At 42.4% G+C, this 21,318-nt stretch overlaps 1 protein-coding gene across 5 annotated transcripts; it reads left to right on the top strand.

Annotated features, from left to right (window-relative positions):
* Window positions 1-10,660: 10,660 nt before the first annotated feature.
* Window positions 10,661-15,306, top strand: S1PR1 (sphingosine-1-phosphate receptor 1). 5 transcript variants are annotated; one of them, XM_007109881.3, is made up of 2 exons: window positions 10,661-10,990; window positions 12,645-15,306. In XM_007109881.3, exon 2 carries the CDS (start codon window positions 12,807-12,809, stop codon window positions 13,953-13,955), a length of 1,149 nt encoding a protein of 382 aa, XP_007109943.1. In that variant the 5' UTR covers window positions 10,661-10,990; window positions 12,645-12,806; the 3' UTR covers window positions 13,956-15,306. The 5 variants fall into 5 exon arrangements, 4 of the variants coding, with proteins under 4 accessions (XP_007109943.1, XP_054940391.1, XP_028344866.1 ...); XM_055084416.1 differs by having other exon boundaries at window positions 10,747-10,885; XM_028489065.2 differs by lacking the exon at window positions 10,661-10,990 and adding an exon at window positions 11,607-11,624.
* The last annotated feature ends 6,012 nt before the right edge of the window (window positions 15,307-21,318 follow it).

The following is a 21,318-nucleotide window of genomic DNA, read 5'->3' as shown; positions in this document are numbered from 1 at the left end:
AAAAAAAAAAAAAAAAAAAAATGCCTTTGGATTTCTTATCAATTTAAAATTCGTATTTATGTACACACAATTCAGTTCAATCTCCTTAAACACACAAATGTGGCAGCAATCACTGTCTCTTCCTCCTCGTGGCCTGCTCTGCTAGGCAGTGCAGAGCAAGATGTTCTCTTTAGGTTTTATCTCAACACTGCACAACTGGGAAAGAAAATTACATCCCAGAGTGCCCTTAATTACCTCTGCAATTCATGTGAAAATAAGATTTTTTTGAGGCTTGTGAAAATGACACAATAAAAGAAAATACAAATGTAAAAGACAGCTAATTTCAAACCTATAAGGCACATTTGGAAACTTTAAAAACAGAGTTACACAACATAAAATTTGTTGGAGAATCTGTCTTCATTTTGCTTCTAAAATAGCTGGAGAAATGATTCAAGAGAAAGATCATCTATTGAGTGGATTTTCAAAGCCGACGACTTCTTGATTTAGTTTATATGAAGCAAAATTCCTTCCGAAATTTTTATTCACTGTAAATTTATATATATTTATATAAATTTATATATATAATATGAATTTATATATATTACATATATAAATTTATGTGTAATTTATATATAAAAATATAAAAATATATAGTCTTTTTATTGTTTTTCTTTAATAAATTCATCTTGAATACTTAGATTATTTATTTATTGTTTATTTAGTTGCAGCAGGCGGGCTCCTTAGTTGCAGCTCACTGGCTCCTTAGTTGCGGCATTTGAACTCTTAGTTGCGGCATGCCTGTGGGATCTAGTTCCCTTACCAGGGATCGAACTCGTGCCCCCTGCATTAGGAGCATGGAGTCAACCACTGCGCCACCAGGGAAGTCCCTTGAATACTTAGATTTTTGCTAACATGTTACTTACAGATGTGTAATCCTTCAATTGGACAGAGATTACTTTCCCTCAGGAGAAAATTTTCCTCAGGAGAAGGTGGTCTTTCTTTTCTTTTTTTTGGCGGGGGGGGCGGGTGGGGCGTGCTGCGTTGAGTCTTTGTTGCTGTGCTAGGGCTTTCTCTAGATGCTGCAAGCAGGACCTTCTCATTGCAGTGGCTTCTCTTGTTGCGGAGCACTGGCTCTAGACGCGTGGGCTTCAGTAGTTGTGGCACGCAGGCTCAGTAGTTGTGGTGCACGGACTTAGTTGCTCTCTGGCATGCGGGATCTTCCCGGACCAGGGCTCGAACCCGTGTCCCCTGTATTGGCAGGCAAATTCTTAACCTCTGTGCCATCAGGAAAGTCCTGAGAAGGTGGTCTTATTGAATGTTAGAGAGGCTTTTCTGTGGTTCCAATGCCCCTCAAGACCCTCCAGTCTGGTGGAGTTAAGGGACCCACCAGTCACATGTTTGCTGAGAGCTGCTCCCGGTATTTACCACCCTACGCTCTGGCTGCCTGATGCTCTCCTCACCACTGGCCAAGCAAGGTTTCATGGCAGATGGAGCAGAGGCCCAACCAGGCCTTGCAGTTGAAGTCCTAAACTGGTGAAAAAGAAGTAGCAGTTGTAGAAGATTGTTTTGGGGGACCCAGGACCCCAGAAAGCAAGTAATGAAGAGCTGGGGGTAGAAAGGACCTTAGAGGTCCAGAGAGAGGTGGAAACTTGTCTTAGGCCACTGAGTGAGTCCCCTGGGTTGGTCCCATGGCGCCTACTTCAGAGCTCCCCTCACTGGGCCTGCTGCTCTCAGGACAGAGTTCTACTCAAGCCTTCCTGATGTCGTCCCAGGGAGCCCCGAGCCTGCCATGGTGCACTGGTATCCAGTGCCAGCCACTCAGACAGGCCAACCCTGGCCACCCAGAGCAACAACTCAAGGCCACATCATCCTGCCTTCATGCTCAGCATTGATCTCATTACTTTCTGATATCTTATTTACTTATTTCTTTAGTATTAGCCTTCAGTATAGGAATGTAAACTCCATGGTATCAGGGAGCTTATCTGTCTTTTTCAAGGCTGCAATGCCAGTTCCTAGAAGAATGCCTGTTGGTTCATAGTAGGTGCTCAATGACAAATTACTGAATAAATAAATGAAGGTCCATTTTTATCTCTATGATTCCAGAATTGCTTTAGCTTAGTTTCTGATTAGTACTTAATCATCAATGGTTTGGAACATTACAGCTTTTAGTTTCTCTTGGTATGTGTCTATTGATCTGTAAAACACATACATGTGGTGTTTCTTGAAGGGATCTTGCTATCCTTCTGTTATGTAAGGAACCCTTCCCTCCCATGGAGATTACCTGTCCACCCTCAATAAGCAGAAAAAACAGATCTTAGGCATTTAGGAAAGCAACTCTGATGGTGGTCAGGCCAGTTAGGAGGAAGACGTTATAAATAGGGGGTAAGGACCTAACAATGACACTGGAAGGATGATGAGGAAATGAATTCAGAAGCCCCTTCAGAGGACAACAGTCTTGGCAGCAAATTTTGCATAGAGGGTGAGATAGAGGAGCAGTCAGAATGGACTCAATGTTCTAGCTCGTCTGATGAGGTGAATTGATGCCGTTAACTGATATGTATGACACAGAGTAGGTTGAGTTGTTCTGAAAAGTGAATGGCTAAAATGACATGGCTAGGCCTTGGATATTTTTATCTTGAGGTGGGTGTGAGACATGCATAAGGAGGCTTCCAATAAGTATTTGGGAATTGAGTCTGTAGCTTAGGAGAAAGGGGGCCTAGAGATATACAGTTCAGAGTTGTCTACATGTGATAGAAAAAGTCCTAGAAGTAGATGAGAAGAGCCAAGAAAGGGTAAATGAATAAGAGGGTAGACCAAGGATACAGCATTTGAAGAGGCAATATTCACAGTGGGAAAAAGGTGGGAACTGGGACAAATTACTTAAGCTTTCTGTGCCTCAGTTTCTTCATCTGTAAAATGGATTGTTTAATAGTATCTCGCTTGTAGAGTTGTTGAGGGGACAAACTTATTACAAAATGCTAATTTAGTACAGTGACTGGAACATAATACAGGTTATATAATTATTTCCTATTATTGGAGTAAGGATATTTAAGATAATATAGAAAAGGAGAAGGCAGTTAAGAGTTCTGGGAAAGAGTAATCTGAGTCAGAAGAGAACGAGAGAGAGTAGCACTGCAGAAGAGCCCAGTGGAGAGTTTCAACAAGGGGGAAGTCAACGGTGCTAAATGTTACAGTAAGTTCCCCTAAGCGAGGATTCACTAGAGGCCTTTGTCTCTGTCGATTAAAGACTCATTTGTGTCCTTAGAAAGGGCAAGCTCAGGAGAACGACTGCAGCACAAGCCAGACTGCCAGGGTTTAAGAGAAAATGGAAATGACCTCTCTTCAGAGGTGGTAAATTGAACACTTTCACTTCCTTCTACTCCTACACTTCAGGGACATAATAGTAAAGGGCTTTTTTTTTTTTTTTTTTTTTTTTGCATAAACAAACAAAGAGAAGGAAAAGACAAGTGATCACAGCAACAAAATTCTGGAAACTGAAAAGCAGAGGATAGATGCTAATTTACTTAGTACAATTAGGAAAACTGAAAACTAAGCCTGCCATAGACCAAAAACCAGCTGAGTTATGCTATAGAACCGCAGAAAAGCCCAAAAGTGGGAATTTTAGGTCTCTCTGAAAGTGGGAAGATGAAAACAGAAAGTCTGCTTTAGAAGAAGTTAAACTCTTGTAAATCAACTTTATATATATATATGTGTGTGTGTGTGTAACAGCTACATAAAAAATTTTAAAAATTAAAAGCTGAAAAAAACTTTACAAAAAAGAAAAATGAAGCAGTTAGACTCATCTTCATTCCCTCATACTGCGACCTTCCCTTACCCTGCATAGCCAGAGTGAATGTCTCTTTCCCCTCGGGGCAGAAGCTGTGGGGTAGAACAGAACGACTTTTTAAAAAATATTTTATTGCAGTATAGTTGATTTTCAATGTTGTGTTAGTTTCAGGTGTGCAGCAAAGTGATTCAGTTATACATATACATATTCATTCTTTTTCAGATTCTTTTCTCATAGAGGCTACTACAGAATATTAAGTAGAGTTCCCTGTGCTATATAGTAGGCCCTTTTTGGTTATCTATCTTATATATAGTAGCGTGCATACGTAGAACAGAACAGCTATGACTGTGGAACACTACAGTAGAAACAGGTGGATTAAGTGGAAGTCTGTATGCTGAACAGTTATATATGTCCAAATGAGGAGTCTGTAATTTCTCTCATATTTTATTGAAATAATCCTAAACTTATTTTCAAATTGCAATAGTTATACCCTACAAATACTGGACATATACACAAATTCTGATCGATCTCTTTTGTGTGAACTCCATCAAAAATGGAAAAAAGTATAAGATGTGTTTAATAATTATATATACTAAGTTATCAAATATATTCTGGAAAGAAGAGAACTTCTGTTTTAACTAGGTATTAGTGAGAATCAAATGCTCCAATTACAATTTACACACGACATCTTTGGAAGAATTTCCCCAGACTAGCTTCTGGCTCAGAGTCATGTGACACTGGCCTTGCATTTTATATCGTGATAGCATGAGTAGCCATGGAGGGCAGTGCAAGTCCTGAAAATCAGTTCTACACTAGGAGGGCTAGTAATAACATAGAAGTAACTGTGAATCTCACTTACGTATCCTTCTAAACTCAATCTAAATATAGCCCCCTCCTCCCCTTATTCAATCTAAATGCAGTTCAACTTCCCTTCAGCCAGATCCCAAAAATGCCTACAGCAACTCCAAAACCACCCCTACACAGAAGAAAATGAAATAGAAAAGACTTCCTAATGGAAAGAGACAACAAACTTAGCCAGTTATGGTTAAAATGTCTTATTTTTAATATTTATATAACCATGGGGACATATTGCTAGGACTCCTTCCAGGACCTTGGAAGTGGGACCCTAAAGTTTGAGCTACATTAGCTTCAAGGTTAACTGCCTCTGACAAAAGCAATAAAATTTTGGAAAACAAATTAACGTGTGTAAAAGGCTTGTCAGACTAGAGAAAGTTGAAACTTGAGCTAGAAGCAGGGGAATCCTAGAAGCAAGTTAAATTCCCACTACAGATCTTCAGCCAGGGTCAGGAAATGGAAGCTCCTGGTATTTCTGAAAAGTGGTGTAAATGCTGCTCTGAAAACAAGAGGACTGAGTGTGAAACATTTACTAGAGAGAAGATGCTCTATACACCACCTCCTACCCGCCTCTCTCCAACCCTACTAGACTCATTGCTTTCAACATCTTACTTCTCATTCATTTTCCTTTCTGATTTTTAAATAAAATTTTTTTTAATCAAAGTAAAATTAACAGCCAAATCTCCAGCCCTCCATTTCCAACTTGTACAACAGGACAAGTACCAATACCCCCATTTCAGCAGAAGACTGGAGGTTTCCTGGAGGCTAAATCAGAGGGGTCTTTGGGACACCTGGTTGAGCTGAGAGTATGTGTGTGGGGATCCCCATTATTGTGATTCAGTCAAATCTAAATACTGAGTGGTAAGATTCTCCCTACTTCTCTTCCCTGCTCTTCCTTGATTCACTTGGGAAAATACTAGAAGGCAGACAAGAGATTTTGGAATTCCCGTCTAGTGAAATTGACCAGCCTAGGAATAGAGATCTCCAGATATTGACATTTTGGGTCCTCCAACAAAAGAACACAGCCTGATCACCCAGCACCCTTCCATTGACGAACTCCCCACAGAGTTTTAATTAGCTTTCAGTGTCTCTGTCTGAAATATGAATAGACAGCCAGAGATCACTTGACAGTGGGAAAGTCTCTGACACAAAGGACTGGGACCAAAACAAACAGGAAAATGAGAAATAAAGAAAATAGGAGAAAATGTCAACAACAGCACAGAGTTCTGTAAAAATGAAATAGTCATAAAAGAAAAAGAGAGCATTTAGAATTAAAACTATGATAAGAGCAAGGGAAATATTAGCTGAAGAGTTAAAAGATAAAGTTGAGAAAACTCCCAGAAATTAGAAAAAAATAAAGATGTAAAAAATAGAAAATAAGTATGAGTAAATTAAAAGATCAGTCCAGATGGGTCATAATCTGAAGAGTGGAAGTTCTAGAAAGAGAGAATAGAGAAAAGAAAGTTATCAAAAAAATAATTTCAGATAACTTCCTAGGAAAAAGCTTGGAAAATCAAGGTATATTATTGTATAATTCTGGAACACTGTGGAGAAAGAGAAGATTCTAAAAACATCCAAAGAAGACAAAATGTAGTCATGTGAGGTTTTGATCAGAATAGCTTTAGGCTTTTTATCATTAGTACTAGAAATTAAAAGACAAGGGATTAATGCCTTCAAAATTCTCAGGGAAAATTACTTACAAACTCTAACTCTATATTCAGCCAAAATATTAGTCAAGTGTAAAAGTAGAATTTTAAAAATTTCAGACATGCAAGAATTTAGAAAGTTTATAGCACAAGCATGTTTCTTAAGGGTAAGTGAATTAATACTCCTTCAACATAGCAGAAAACCTATAGATATTGTCTAAAATTGATAATCAGGAAATGGAGGTATAAAATAGTGGATTTAGAGAGTTCAAATAGCCACTAGAAGAAACATCAATAAGGGCTTCCCTGGTGGTGCAGTGGTTAAGAATCCGCCTGGCAACGCAGGGGACACGGGTTCGAGTCCTGGTCCGGGAAGATCCCACATGCCTTGGAGCAACTAAGCCCGTGTGCCACAACTACTGAGCCTGCATGCTGCAACTACTGAAGCCTGTGTGCCTAGAGCCTGTGCTCCGCAACAAGAGAAGCCACCGCAATGAGAAACCTGCTCGCTGCAAATAGAGAAAGCCCACGCGCAGCAACAAAGACCCAGTGCAGCCAAAAATAAATAAATAAATAAAAAAGAAAAGGAACACCAATAAGATTTCAAAGTGATTGGGAGGATTAGAGGGTCAGGGAACCTCAGAGGACTGATGCTTTTCCCTACGAGTTTTCTACTATTTGATTTTTTTAAACCATATGCATGTATTAATTTTATTAAAAACAATTTTATTTTACAATCAAATAGGAACGTGAATGGTAAGATGGAAAGTGAGATAATAAAAGCAGTGAATATAATAGAGTTAAAGATAGAGGCAGTGGGAGAGTGAAGCATTTACCATAATACTTTTTTAAAAAAAATATTTATTTATTTATTTGGTTTCATGGGGTTTTAGTTGCCACCAGTGGGCTCCTTAGTTGCAACACGTGGGCTCCTTAGTTGCAGCATGCATGTGGGATCTAGTTCCCTGACCAGGGATCAAACCTGTGCCCCCTGCATTGGGAGCATGGAGTCTTATCCACTATGCCACCAGAGAAGTCCCTTACCATAATACTGTTTACACACATGAAGCTCTTTAATCCTCCAAATGACTGAAAGAAATATCACTATACCATTTTAGAGATGAGGAAGCTGAGGCTCCAAGAAGTTAAAGGAACTTGCCCAAAGTCACACAGCTAGGAACTGGCAGAATTAAGGCTGAACCCAAGTCTGTCTGGTTCCAAAGCTCAATCATGTTCCATTACATAGTTTTGAATGTTGGCAAACAAGAGAAGAGAGAGATCCTGGGACCTAGTATGAGGGGTAGACAGTGAGTTTTTGGTAGAGGAAACACATAAATATTAAGGTAAGTTTCAAGTAAAGAGTCATCAGAGGGAAAGAACTGAAAATACAAAAGAGAGAAGGAATAATTGTCTTAGAAAATTGGGGGGAAACAGCATGGTGATACAGGCAAGAGAAGAAGCAGAGCTGTGGGAAGGAGGTTAGGGTGGGTGAAGTTATTATTAAGCTGAAATTTATAAGTGGTGATACTCTTTTGTCCATGAAGTCGGAGGCTAGTTATTCTCCTATGAACAAATGAGTAAGGAGAGAGTTGGATCTTTACAGGGGACTAGGGGGAGGAGAGGGAGTTGGAAAGTGAATGGAGCCTTTAGGAAAGAGAGTAGGTTCCCAGATTTAGTGAATAAAAATACAGCTCACTCAGTTAAATCTGAATTGCAGATTAAAACGACAATTTTCTCAGTATATGTCCCAAATATTGCATGGTATTTTATCTGGCAACCCTTAAAGAGAGACACTAAAGCATGCATAAAGAACAGCAAAGCTGCTTTGAAATCAGAAATTTGGAATGGATCAACCTCAATGTGATGGGCATCAGATGGTAACCTCAGCATGCCAGGAAGTAAGGGAGGAACAATGGACTTGCAGCAGAAAGGAAACTGGGCTAACAGCTTTTTGAGGATGCAGTTCTTGGGGGGCTCTCATGAGAGTAATGGGAAGAGACACGTGTGGGAACCAGAGGCTTGAAACTGGCAGGGAAGCCATTGTGGCAAATCACTTTGCCTACTTTCTAATTTTGCCTGAGTGGTCATCTATATTTTAAATCTCATAGCTGTGCACTAAGGATGAATATTGCTAAGTAATCATCTGCAAAGTGTTTGAGCTCTTCTAAATGTTGAATCAATATTGAATGTTGTCCTCACCAACATTATTCACAAGGAAAGGACTGACTTCCCTCACACAAATCTTTGACATGGTTGAGGTTTATCGCGGTGGTTTAGAGCAGCAGTTAAGAATCTGGGGCTTCCCTGGTGGCGCCGTGGTTGAGAGTCCGCCTGCCAATGCAGGGGACACGGGTTCGTGCCCCGGTCTGGGAAGATCCCACATGCCGCGGAGCGGCTAGGCCCGTGATCCATGGCCGCTGACCCTGCGCGTCCATAGCCTGTGCTCCGCAATGGGAGAGGCCACAAGAGCGAGAGGCCCGCGTACCGCCAAAAAAAAAAAAAGAATCTGCAGCTTGTCTATGGTCAAAGCCCACGCTAACCAAGTTGCTTAATATGTTTGGAACTCAGTTTCCTTGTTTGTAGAATTAGGATATTAACAGTACCTAACCTGCAGGGTCATGGTAAGGATTAAATGTGTTAATATGTGTAACACTTGCATAGTCAGGAAAGAAGTGGTTTTAAAGGACTTCATTGGTCAAGCCGTTGTATACATACAGAACACCTTAACTGTTTACTGAAGGCATGGCATCTGCAGTATTTGAGTTTTGGAACCTAGCTCAGCCACTCATTAGCTGGGACATCTAGTGGCTTAAACTGCCTGACATTTCCTTCATCAACAAATGACCAACAATGTTTGCTTCATAGAGTAGTAGTGTTAAATTAATCTACCACATGCCTGATATAGTCTGGGTGTGCAATTTACTTTAATTCCTTTCCCTTTAAAGAACTCATAAATTAGTGGATGAGGTGAAGTTTGCCAAGTCCACACATTTTGTTGTGCTGAGTAGACACAATATATCTTCCCTTTTAAGTGAAATACATTCTCAGACCCAATCAAAGTCTATTCTAGAGTATAGAGGACAGTTATCTTAGTTTCTATGTCGTTCGCACTTACTGTTGCTAAATTTGTGGGTGTGTGCTGGGTGCAACGCTGCTGATGAGAGCTTTCGGGCAACTGTGTATTAACTGTCATTTGATTTTTTTCCTTTGCAAAGTCGTAAGATCCCAGAAGCCAGGAGTCTGTTGTTTATTCATTCAGCCTCCTTCTGAGTCATTCAGGTACAGGGTGTGTCTGTACTGTGTTAATTGAAACTGCACAACGGAGAAGTTTTGCGTTCACATCTGCCAGGATGGGAAGCCAGTGCGGCCAGGAACTGGGTGGAAACCATCTTTGAAGCAGGAGGGCCGTCAGAAGTGCCCTCAGCTTATCATTTAGGCGGAGCTGACCAAGACCGCCTCACGGTCTTACGTTCTGAAGTAGCATCCAAGGGAAAGGAAAGAGTGGGTGAGCTGTGAGCATTGAGGCTTGGGGGCCTCTCAAGTAGAAAGGGAGAGAAGCGCACTGGCCCCGAGCTGGGCAGCTGCAGGCCCTAGGCTGATCGGGCCCGGCAGCTCTTCCCCTTTGGAAATTCCTGAGCTGCCCAAGCTGTTTAAATCTCTCGGGCCCCGGCAGCTGCCCACCTCCTCAAAGACCTCACCACTGGCCAGAATCTAGGACACAAGGACTGATTTTGCGCCCAGCTGAGTGAGGGGAACCCCCGCCCAACACCTCGCCCGGAGCTGGCCCGTTTCACTGCGCGCCCCGAGAAAGCCACTTTCTGCCCCTCAGACCGCAAGTTTCGAGGCAGCAGCGGGATGGGGGCGAGAGGTGGAGGCGGGCAGAAGTGGAGGAACCTCCCGGGCCATTCTCCCTCCCAGGCTGCTCGCCTCCTCCATACCTCTGGCAGCCCCTTCCCAGCCTCTCCTCCCCCAGAACGCGGCCGGGACTCGCGGGGTCGCGGCGCCTGTTTCCCCTGCCTCCGCAGACGCGGCCGGGGCCGGAGAGGAGGGCGGAGCCCGGCCACAATCACCGGACTCCAATCCCCCAAGAGCTGCGGGGCTGGGGGACCAGAGAGGTGCACTACACACGCCAGGCCGTCCTCTGTCCCTTAAGATTTTTCTGGAGAAAAGCTTCCAACAGCTCTTCACCTCCCCCCTTTTCTAAGGCGCGGGAGAACGGTCTCCACCGCCCGGGAGCGGCGGATTGCAGGGCGAGGGCCGAGATTTATACATTAAGAGTCCTGGGGGCACCAGGCTCCGCCCCTTTTCTGTTGTTGGTTTTTTTTTTTTTTTTTTTTTTTTTTGGTTGCCTGTGGGGAAGGAGGGGTTCTTCTTGTGTGTGTGTTTCTGCCCCAGATCTTTCCTGGACAGTGAGTCTCAGCAGCACTGATCCTGAGGCCCCCAGCCGCGGGCGGAGGGCGTGGGGGCTTGAAGCACTCACTCCTCCCTGTCTCTTCCTAAAGAAGCCACTCAGCCTCAGCGGGGCGCTCGGCGACTTCAGCTGACCCGTCGGCCGGGCCGCGGCGAGCGCGCTGGCCATTGGAGTGAGCGGCTGCGGAGGGAGGGGACCCCGACTCGAGTAAGTTGAGAACGCGGCGCGCTCAGTCGGGGGCAGCAGCAAGATGCCGAGCGCGCCGTGCAGACCCGGCGCTCCCCGAACGCAGCTTCGACCAGCCTGAGCCAGGTAGGGAGTGCGCGCGGAGGAGCATCGCGGCGGGAGGTCTTCAGAGGCAGAAACAAAATTTTTAAACCGGAATGAAGCAAAACGAACACTTTTAAAACATCTGTCTCTGGGTGCTGAAAACAAGCATCTCTGGGCTACTAAGGAGACCAACCGGATCGGATTGTTCTTGGCGCACTTGTGACTTAACAAAGTTTGGAAAAGGGTTAAGTTCCCATTGTAGAACGGTCTGGGGCTGGGGGATAGCGGAAGCTGTGGTGGGTCGGAGGAGAGGCGCTTATTCTGGGAAATCCTATAGACAAAGACCGGGGGAGGTGGGGTAAGGGCTTAAACTTGCACTGCGAGCGAGCAGGGTGTGGAATTAGATGAGGGAAACGCGGAGCTACTGGGCGCAAGCTGCCTCTGCTCTCCTGGGAGTTGCTGGAATTGCTGTCGCCTCGATGACTCCACTTTTATCGCATTTGCTACGTTACCTTGAAGCATTTCAGCAACTCTCGGGTAGACTTCTGATCACCAGTGCCACGTTTCAATCCCCCCACACTTTCTAGTTCTATGAGAGGAGGCAACGTGTTGGGGAGGAGCAGTGAATAAAACTGCCCGCGCTAGCTTAGCAATGCACCGGCAGACTTCTGTTTGTGTGAGTTTCTGGAGAGTAATTTGGCATTTGGAATTTGGAATGCAGTGGCATGTATTTTTATCACTTGTAGTTTAACTTCTCTTTTTGTGTGCGTGTTTTGGCTATATCCACAGTAACTAAAAATACTCCTTTTGCAATCAACGAATGTACGACACTTCTGGGATTTATTGCAATATCTTACGAATGATTTTCACTGCGTACCTTTATATTTTCTTGCACTGGCTCGCAAGAAAAAAAAAAAAAGAAGAAGAAGAAGAAAGAAAAGGCTGTTGCTTCACGGAGGCGCTAAGCTTTCCTGTTTACCGCAAGGCCGGGGCGGGCTTGGCTGCCCACACCAGGTTGCGCCTTCGGACCCTAAGCACACCTGCTCCTAGAGAGTTATTAATAGAGCCCAAAAAGTGACTGATGCCGTCAAATGGTTTTCGTGCAAACCTAATTTCTTGCATGGCAATTAGGAGGTGGTTTTAGCTGGGTGGTGGTGGAAGGCAGAGGTGTGCGTCTCCGCCCTCACATTGGCGGTTGAGGCTCTTCGAAGGAGCGACCAGGAGCTGGTGGTGAGCCCGCCGCCGAGCGGGTGAACGCTTCAGAGACTCTTTCGGCTGCGGCTGGAAACCTTGTGGGGTGGGAGCAGCGTTGGGCGGGGGTGGGGGGTGGGTTGAGGAGGCAAGAGTGGGGATAAATGGGGTTCACTTTTCCAGTTTTCCCATTTCCATTTAAGTGGATGTAGCCATAGGAAGCGAGTTTCGTCTTGTCGAGTCGGAGTTTTCAGTTTGGGTACATTTTTGTTTTTTCTCCCTTTCTTTCTTCCCCTTCTTCCTTTTTTTTTTTTTTCTTTGCAAGAAATGAGAGTTTGATTTTTTGTTTGTTTGTTTGTTTTTAATCCTTCTTCCTGCATTCTCCCCAAGTTTCTTTAAAACGAATCAACAACAAGAAAACTGCAGCAGTACCTTCGCTAGAATGAATGACGCCAGTGTGCTGTGGCTTTTTCCCTGACTCTCTCCTCTTTGTGATTTGTTTAAGGCTGCGGTTTCTGAGGCCCTCTCCGGCCACGGAAAAGCTGCACAGAAAGCCTGGATCTCTCTCGCTCAACCACCCCCGCTGCCAGTGAAGGCTCGCTCCGCCTCGCCCTCTAGCGTTCATCTGGAGAAGTACCGCCCCGGGCTCCTGGGGACAGCGCGCATCATGGGGTCCACCAACATCCCGCTGGTCAAGGCCCTCCGCAGCTCTGTCTCCGACTATGTCAACTACGACATCATCGTCCGGCATTATAACTACACGGGAAAGCTGAATATCGGTGCGGACAAGGAAAACGGCATTAAACTGATCTCACTGGTGTTCATTCTCATCTGCTGCTTTATCATCCTAGAGAACATCTTTGTTTTGCTGACCATTTGGAAAACCAAGAAGTTCCACCGACCCATGTACTATTTTATTGGCAACCTCGCCCTCTCAGACCTGTTGGCAGGAGTGGCCTACACAGCCAACCTGCTTTTGTCTGGGGCCACCACCTACAAGCTAACCCCCGCCCAGTGGTTTCTGCGGGAAGGGAGTATGTTTGTGGCCCTGTCTGCCTCCGTGTTCAGCCTCCTAGCCATCGCCATTGAGCGCTACATCACCATGCTGAAGATGAAACTTCACAATGGGAGCAACAGGTTCCGCTCCTTCCTGCTCATCAGTGCCTGTTGGGTTATCTCCCTTATCCTGGGGGGCCTGCCCATCATGGGCTGGAACTGCATCAGCGCGCTGCCCAGCTGCTCCACAGTGCTGCCGCTCTACCACAAGCACTATATCCTCTTCTGCACCACGGTCTTCACCCTGCTTCTCCTCTCCATCGTCATCCTGTACTGCAGGATCTACTCCTTGGTCAGGACTCGGAGCCGCCGTCTGACGTTCCGCAAGAACATTTCGAAGGCCAGCCGCAGCTCAGAGAAGTCGCTGGCGCTGCTCAAGACCGTGATTATCGTCCTGGGCGTCTTCATCGCCTGCTGGGCGCCACTCTTCATCCTGCTCCTGCTGGACGTGGGCTGCAAGGTGAAGACCTGCGACATCCTCTTCAGAACGGAGTACTTCCTGGTGTTGGCTGTGCTCAACTCTGGCACCAACCCCATCATCTACACTTTGTCCAACAAGGAGATGCGTCGGGCCTTCGTCCGGATCATGTCCTGCTGCAAGTGCCCCAGCGGAGACTCCACGGGCAAATTCACACGACCTATCATCGCCGGCATGGAATTCAGCCGCAGTAAGTCAGACAACTCCTCCCACCCTCAGAAGGATGATGGGGATAACCCAGAGACCATTATGTCTTCTGGAAACGTCAACTCTTCTTCCTAAAAGTGAAAACTGCTGACCCATGGGGAGCTTGCATGGTTGCCCACCACCCCAGTGTTTGGAAAAACAAAAACAAAAACTCTGTGCCTCCACTGCTGCCAGGCAGGAGCTGTCGCAAGCCAGAGGGAGGGAGGGGGAGCGTAAGAACAGCCTGGTGGTGCCTGGTGTTGGTGGGTAGACTTAGTTCCCGTGAACAATGCACTGGGAAGGGTGGAGATCAGGTCCTCGCCTGGAATCTATTTCCTCCCCTCGCTGGAGCTTTGATTTTGCACTGAGCCAAAGGTCTAGCATTGTCAAGCTCCTGAAGGGTTCATCTGGCCCCTCCTCAAAGACTAATGTCCCCGTGTGAAAGCGTCTCTGTCGGGAGCTTTGAGGAGATGTTTTCTTTCACTTTAGTTTCCAGCCCAAGTGAGCGTGTGCACTTCTGCTTCGCTAGGTATGCTCTGCATATCCTACCCTCCCTTCCCCTTCATACTTCTCCTCAGAATTCCTTTACTTTATATTTTAACTACCTGGCATTCAGAGTTGGGAGTGTGGCACGGTCCATTTCTTGATGATGTGTAGCAGGTAGGCTGTGTCCAGCAGGTAGACTGTGGTGGAGATAGTTTGGAGATGTAAAGCAATTTCACTTGCTGAAGCCAAAGTTTCCACGTAAGCTGGATGAGTGTTTTTGATTTTAGTTGCAGTCACTTTAAAAAAAAAAATCTTTGCAATGAAATGTATTACAGTATCATATCCATCATGGCTGAAATCTGCATAAGGAAGTCCAATTTATTTAAATGACATCAGCCAGGATCCTTAGTGTCATAGGAGAAACAAACAAGCAAAACAAGGTGAAAACTGACTGGGGGGTGACTTTGTAAACCAAGAAAGATTTCTTAACGAATTTGTCTAACAAATACAGCATCTGTCTTTGGCACTTTTGTTGATGTTTCTTTCAGAGTGTTGTGTGAATCATTTCAACCAACAGGATGGCTATATTTTGTTGTGTTAAAAGTACTTTTTTAATAATTTTTGAATGTATTTGTTTCAACATTTTATTGGATTTTCCTAACCTGTGTTAACACCATTGAATGTGTATTTCTTCAGAAAATACCATCCTCTTGTGCCCTTAAAGCATTACTTTAACTGATAGGGAACATAAGAAGTTTTTCAGTACATTAAATAGTTAATTGAAGATGTGTATAAATGTCACAAAGAATAAAAATATATTGGTGTCTGTTTAGTGTGGTTTCCAGTGCAATTAAACTGAGAAGTGTCTTTTTTTTTTAAATAGTATTTAATAGGTTTCTGACAATGTGGATCATTTTGCACATAGCTTTATCAACTTTTAAACATTAATAAACTGATTTTTTTTAAAGATTCCTTTGTGAAGAGCATTTTTTAAAAAATTATTATTAAGACATTCTATTTGACTATGTGCCTCTTCAGAATCAGTTAAAGGCAAATTTCTGTTATTCTTTAGAGGATTTTACCCTGATAAACTAGGGTGTGAAAAACGAATGTGGTTTGTTTAGAAACCACTCTTTTTTTTTTCAGGAAGAGAAACTTCAATAAGTTAACACTGAAGAGTAGTAAAGAATGAGATGGAAACCACCAGCTTCTAAATACCACATTGACAAGTAAATGTAATTGTTTGAGTTTTAAATGACATTCAAGCCAAACTAAATTAAGTACAATAATTCTGTCTTAAAACATGAGTTTTAAAAGAAATAATGTACAACAACGTGGTTGTAAATCAAAGTTAACTTATGACACTCAATGGTCAGTTCACACCCATCCCTAGAAGCTTACATTCTTAGCTTGCCATCAACATACTGGGGAAGTGGGGATATAGCTATGGGAGATTATATTAAATTACTTCATTCTTTCAAGACATTGTCTTGGCTTCTCCCAGTCTACCAGCTGAACAATATAAAACTATACATTAGCAATAAAGTAACAAGTTGTAGAATGTTGGCTGAATAGCATACATCTTTTATCTGAAATTTTTTGATTCATAGTATCTGAAAGCTTTAACATTCCTAGTCAATTTCTCCAACTGTAAAATGGCAAGCCTCACAGAATTTTTAATTCTTGTTTTGATATTATCATCTTTATTGGGGATTACGTAGAAGTATTTTGGTGTGTTTGCCTCTTCAGTGCTATTGTTAACTTTCAGAATTTGTGCTTTCAAGTGTCATTGAATATGCACAGGACACAGTTGGGACACGAAGATAAACCTCACCTAATAGAGTAGATGTCATTTCTGGGTAAAGTTAACTGTGGGAAACAGAAGCATGTTCACTAAGGAAACCTTAGGTCACAACCTCCAGTTTCCTGAAGGAAATGCCAAAAATGCTCTGAAGACAAAAGACTGGAAACAAACTGGAATGTCTCTATCCATCTGTCTGCTGAGGCGGAAGGAATGAGTTCATGTTACACTCACTTCCTAGACCTTTCATTACAGAATCGAGCATAATGGAAAAGCGTGTCCATTTTGTGTTTCTATGGAAGATAAAGTGGTTGTACTCTTGGACTTATCTTTATAAGCACAGCAGTGACTCACATGATGTGGGGAAGAATGAGGTGGGACAGTTGACCTTGGTGGGGACTGGGGAGCTCCTCAGTGACAAGGGAGCACAGCCTCTCTTGCCTACCTGTGAGCACGTTATCCAATGACTAAATGTGTTTTCTTCCTGGAAATTCCAGACAGTGCATTTCATTCCAAGAGAACTGGACAGTCATGGACTGTGGTTTCCCTGGGTAGATGCCGGTTAGAGCCCTAGTTCTGGCCAAGAGCAATGGCTAAGATGAAGGAATCCTTGGCCGTATCCCAACATGAATATCTCGTTGTACTTCAGTATATTTTGAGAATTGAGGATGAAAAAAAGAAAGCCCTCAGTACCTAGGTGTTTGTACTAAAATAAACTCCCTAAAGTTTTAATTTTAAAAGATGTAGGGCTTCCCTGGTGGCGCAGTGTTTGAGAGTCCGCCTGCCGATGCATGGGACGCGGGTTCGTGCCCCGGTCTGGGAAGATGCCACATGCCGTGGAGCGGCTGGGCCCGTGAGCCATGGTCGCTGAGCCTGCACGTCCGGAGCCTGTGCTCTGCAGCGGGAGAGGCCACAACAGTGAGAGGCCCGCGTACCGCAAAAAAAAAAAAAAAGATGTAGAATGCCATGGAGCAACTAAACCCGTGCATCACAACTACTGAGCCTGCGCTCTAGAGCCCACGAAGCACAACTACTGAGCCCGCGGGCCACAACTACTGCCCTCGTGCCTAGGGCCTGTGCTCTGCAACAAGAGAAGCCACTGCAATGAGAAGCCCTCGCACAGCAATGAAGACCCAATGCAGCCATAAATTAATTAATTAATTAATTAAAAAAATAAAAAAACATGTAGAGGTTTTTTTAAGAGGAGGAAAACAGACAACCAGAGCAATACTTTATGGCTTATAAATATTCAGGAAAATTACAAAATGACACCAAATAATACTTTCTTCCCAACAACATTAAATGTGATTATAATTTTAGAGTATTCAAATAAAAATCTTATATAAGACAATGCTTGTTCTTCCTTTTTAGTCTCTTAATAAGTAGAAAAAATTAATTCTTTAAAAAAGTTGATTTAGTGATATTATAAATTCAAAAATGTACAGGAATAGGAGTTTTGCATTCATGCTAATTAGATACTTTATTTTAGTAATATCAGTAGTATCAGCACTACAGTTGTGATTTATGGCATCTTCAATTTTTTCCCAATGTAAAAAGACATAAAGATTTTAATGATTCTTATTTTCAAATTGGATTAATTTCTCCTCTGGACATGACCTATGTTAAATATATGTCCGGTCCAATACTCTTTATAGTACTTTTAACCTAGACTATAGTTTTTGCATGATTTTGACCATTCATGCCTCCATTCAATATATCAATATATCACCTGTCAGGTTTTCTAGGCAACTACAAATGAGCTATTTCTGGGAGCTACTACTCTGAAATAACACCTTCAGAAAGATGATGGACCATGTTGGGGAAATCCTACAAAGTGAGGACTTGAAGTTCAAGTAATTCTGAATATTAAAAATCCCTTTTTCAACTGAGAAACAAGGGATAATACTTGAGTGACACATTAAAAAAAATATTTTACCTACAGGACCATTAAAGATTTGATTCTGTAAATAGTCACTGGCTTAAAATTAATCTCTAATTAGGAACCATTATTATTATTTTTTTAACATCTTTAGGGAACCATTATTTATCCACAGTATTTGCAATAATGAGTTTCTATAATCTCAGTATAATGTTCAGTTATTCTTTTTTTTTTTTTTTTTTAATGCTGGTTGCTCCATTCTCATCTGGAATGATGTTTCCTGTGGACACCTAACTAATTAGATCAAATTAGACTGATCTCATTTGTTTTCTAACAAATTAGATCAAACTAGATTTGTCTATGATTTCTCAAAATTTGTTTTAAAGCTCCTGAGGGAGGAATCACAAATAACCAAAAGAAACCTTTATAGGAACTATTATTCTTTCCCCGTGGACACAAGTTCTTGATGATGAGAAATCATAATAAATTGCATAATTTCCTCCAACTTTCCTTCCTGCTTTTTTGATGTGTGCTTGGTCACAAGGAAAGGAACTCAAAATACATTTCTATATACACCATTGCCTTCACTGCCATTCTAACTGAAACTACAGACTACCCAAGCAAGCAAGGCTTTCTTGAATAGGTGAAAGTCTTTAGATTGTCTACAGAGAAAAATAATTTTTAACCAGTGGTCAAAAGAGCTAGGAAAGATAAGAGGAAGATAACACTGAGAGAGGGTTAGGGTTAGACCTGCATTTAATTCGGTCTTTTCACAGTCCTTGACAAGAGGCAGGACCTAGAGCAAATTTGGTTCATGTTGAAGATAGCTCCCCTAATACCTCCTATCTCTTACTCCTGCTTTCTACTCAGATTCTTCAGACTCTCAAGAAGTTTTTCTCATGCTCTCTTTGAGGACTGAAGGATTAAAAATCAGCTTTGGATCTGGATATAGTCATTAGCAAAAGCCAAGTATAAACTGCAGATTTGAAAGAACAGGAATTGCTACATTTGTTTTATTGAAGAACCAGCATGTGCCCATCCAGCTTCTGTGTTAATTAATAATGGATAAACACACTGTGGTAAGTTCATAGAATGGAATATTATTCAGCAATTAAAAAAGGAACTGCTACTGTTACTTGCAACAATCAGTGTAAATCTCAAAACCATTACGTTGAGCAAAATAAGCCAGCCACAAAAGAGAACATACTGCGTGATTCCATTTATGTGAAATTTAAGAATAGACAAAACTAATCTATGGAGACAGAAGTCATCAGAATAGTGGTTGCCTGGGGGAGGAGGATAAACTGAAAAGGAACATGAAGGAGATTTCTAGGTTGTTAACAATGTTCTCTATCTTAATTTTTTAAGGTGTTTGTTACTCGGTGTATGCATTTGTCTAAACTTATCCAACCATATTCTTAAGACCTGTGAAATTTTAAAAATATATATTCAATATGGTAAACTTCTACTTCTGAGTATGAGGGCTGTATGGGACTTTGTGAAATTACAGAGCAAATTTTCAGAGTTCAGTAGAATGTGGCAAAAGCCCCAGAGTCTTTCATAGAAGGGACACATGCTCTTTTAGTATTCTCCTAAGCCCCAGAACCAAAACATTAAAATGCTAAATAACTGTGACCTGATGATATATCTTTGCTTCTATAGGATGAAAATTTGGCTTAGTATTGGTATTTGTAATCTCTGAAGAATTTCTGTGCCTTGAAAGAGTCTAGGGTTATATTTGAAATTCTCACAATGAAAGTTTATTAACAGATTTCAGTCTTAGGTGTATATGGTGCATTGTAAATCACGTAGTGAAGAATGGACTTTTACACACTGGCAAGGATACTGAAACATATTAGTATTGGTGACACAAACTGGAGTGTGCCAAACCACCTGACCAAACAGATAAAAGGTATTCAGTCACATAATTACACTTGTCTCAGTGTAAGATCTGCATTGTTAGAAGTAGTAGGCAGAGACACAAAAGAAATGGATGATAAGCTCACGTTCGCTCTCTGTCGCTCGCGCGCTCTCTCTCTCTCTCATACATTCTTTTTTTAATATTCTTTTCCATTATGGTTTATCTCAGGATATTGAATATAGTTCCCTGTACTATACAATAGGACCTAGTTGTTTATCCATTAAGCTCATGCTTTCGAGGGCTTTATAAGTTTGTTGCAGCTAGATAGCTTGTTGGCCTGTGCTCAGCCCTGTTTAAGGATTCCTTCCTTCAGCCAGCTCTGGGAGTGGCCGGGCAGAGGTGAAGTGCTTTGGGTGCTGCAGTGGTCTTGGGACAGGCTGATTTGTTACAAGTAGGAATGGGAACAGGAAAGAAGGGACATTGCTTCCAGTGTTGGCTGGAATGGGGAAAGGTAGATGGTTGCTCACCTACTTCCCTAGAGCTCTAATCCTGCTATTGCTCCACTTTTCTGCTGCTTTGTTGAAACCAGGGCAGAAAGAACAACCCCAGAGGAAGCACTGATATGGCTCGTGCTTCCTGCTCCCACCCCTCCTAATGGGAGCACCCACCCATGCACCCATCCCTTCAGCAAGAATGCTTGCCCTCGGCTGTGTGCCATGGATACCAGACGAACGATAAACAAGGTCCCTGCCTTCATAGAGCTTATAGGATCCATTCCACCAGTCTAGTGCTTCAGTGGCTCCTTCTGTTTGGGGCCCAGGAAGCCTGATACAGCAAGAAACAGTTCTTCTTTCCAAGAGTTGGTCCAACATTGTACACTTCCAGGAATATATTCACTTCTCAAGCAGTGTAAAATAATTTCATTTAATAAATATGATCCACGTTGGCAGCTTTTAATCTTTGGCTTTTATTTAACCAATATCTCTAAATAACTTAAAGTTAAATAATGGTGAATTAACTTTTAGATTCGGAATGAAATCCTTTATGGTATTGGACTCTGTGGTAAATATCAGTATTGGTATGCAATTTTTTTCTTCCAATTTTACTGAGATATAATTGCCATACAGCACTGTATAAATTTAAGGTGTACAACATAATGATTTGATTCACATACATCATGAAATGATTACCACAATAAGTTTAGTGACCATCAATCATCTCGTATAGATACAAAATTAAAGAAACAGAAAAAAAATGTCCTTGTGATGAGAACTCTCAAGACTCACTCCCTTCACAACTTTCATATGTAACATACAGCAGAGTTCATTATACCTATCATGTTGTAACTTACCTCCCTTGTATTTGGTTTTTCAGGTTGTTCTAGGCCCCGTGTGAAATCAAAGCATTCAACTTTTTAGTTTATATCTCACTT

This window comes from Physeter macrocephalus, chromosome 4 (genome assembly GCF_002837175.3).
Source record: "Physeter macrocephalus isolate SW-GA chromosome 4, ASM283717v5, whole genome shotgun sequence".
Lineage (NCBI taxonomy): Eukaryota > Metazoa > Chordata > Mammalia > Artiodactyla > Physeteridae > Physeter > Physeter macrocephalus.
The sequence above is the reverse complement of the archived record's forward strand: the minus strand, read 5'-3'. Positions and strand labels throughout refer to the sequence as shown.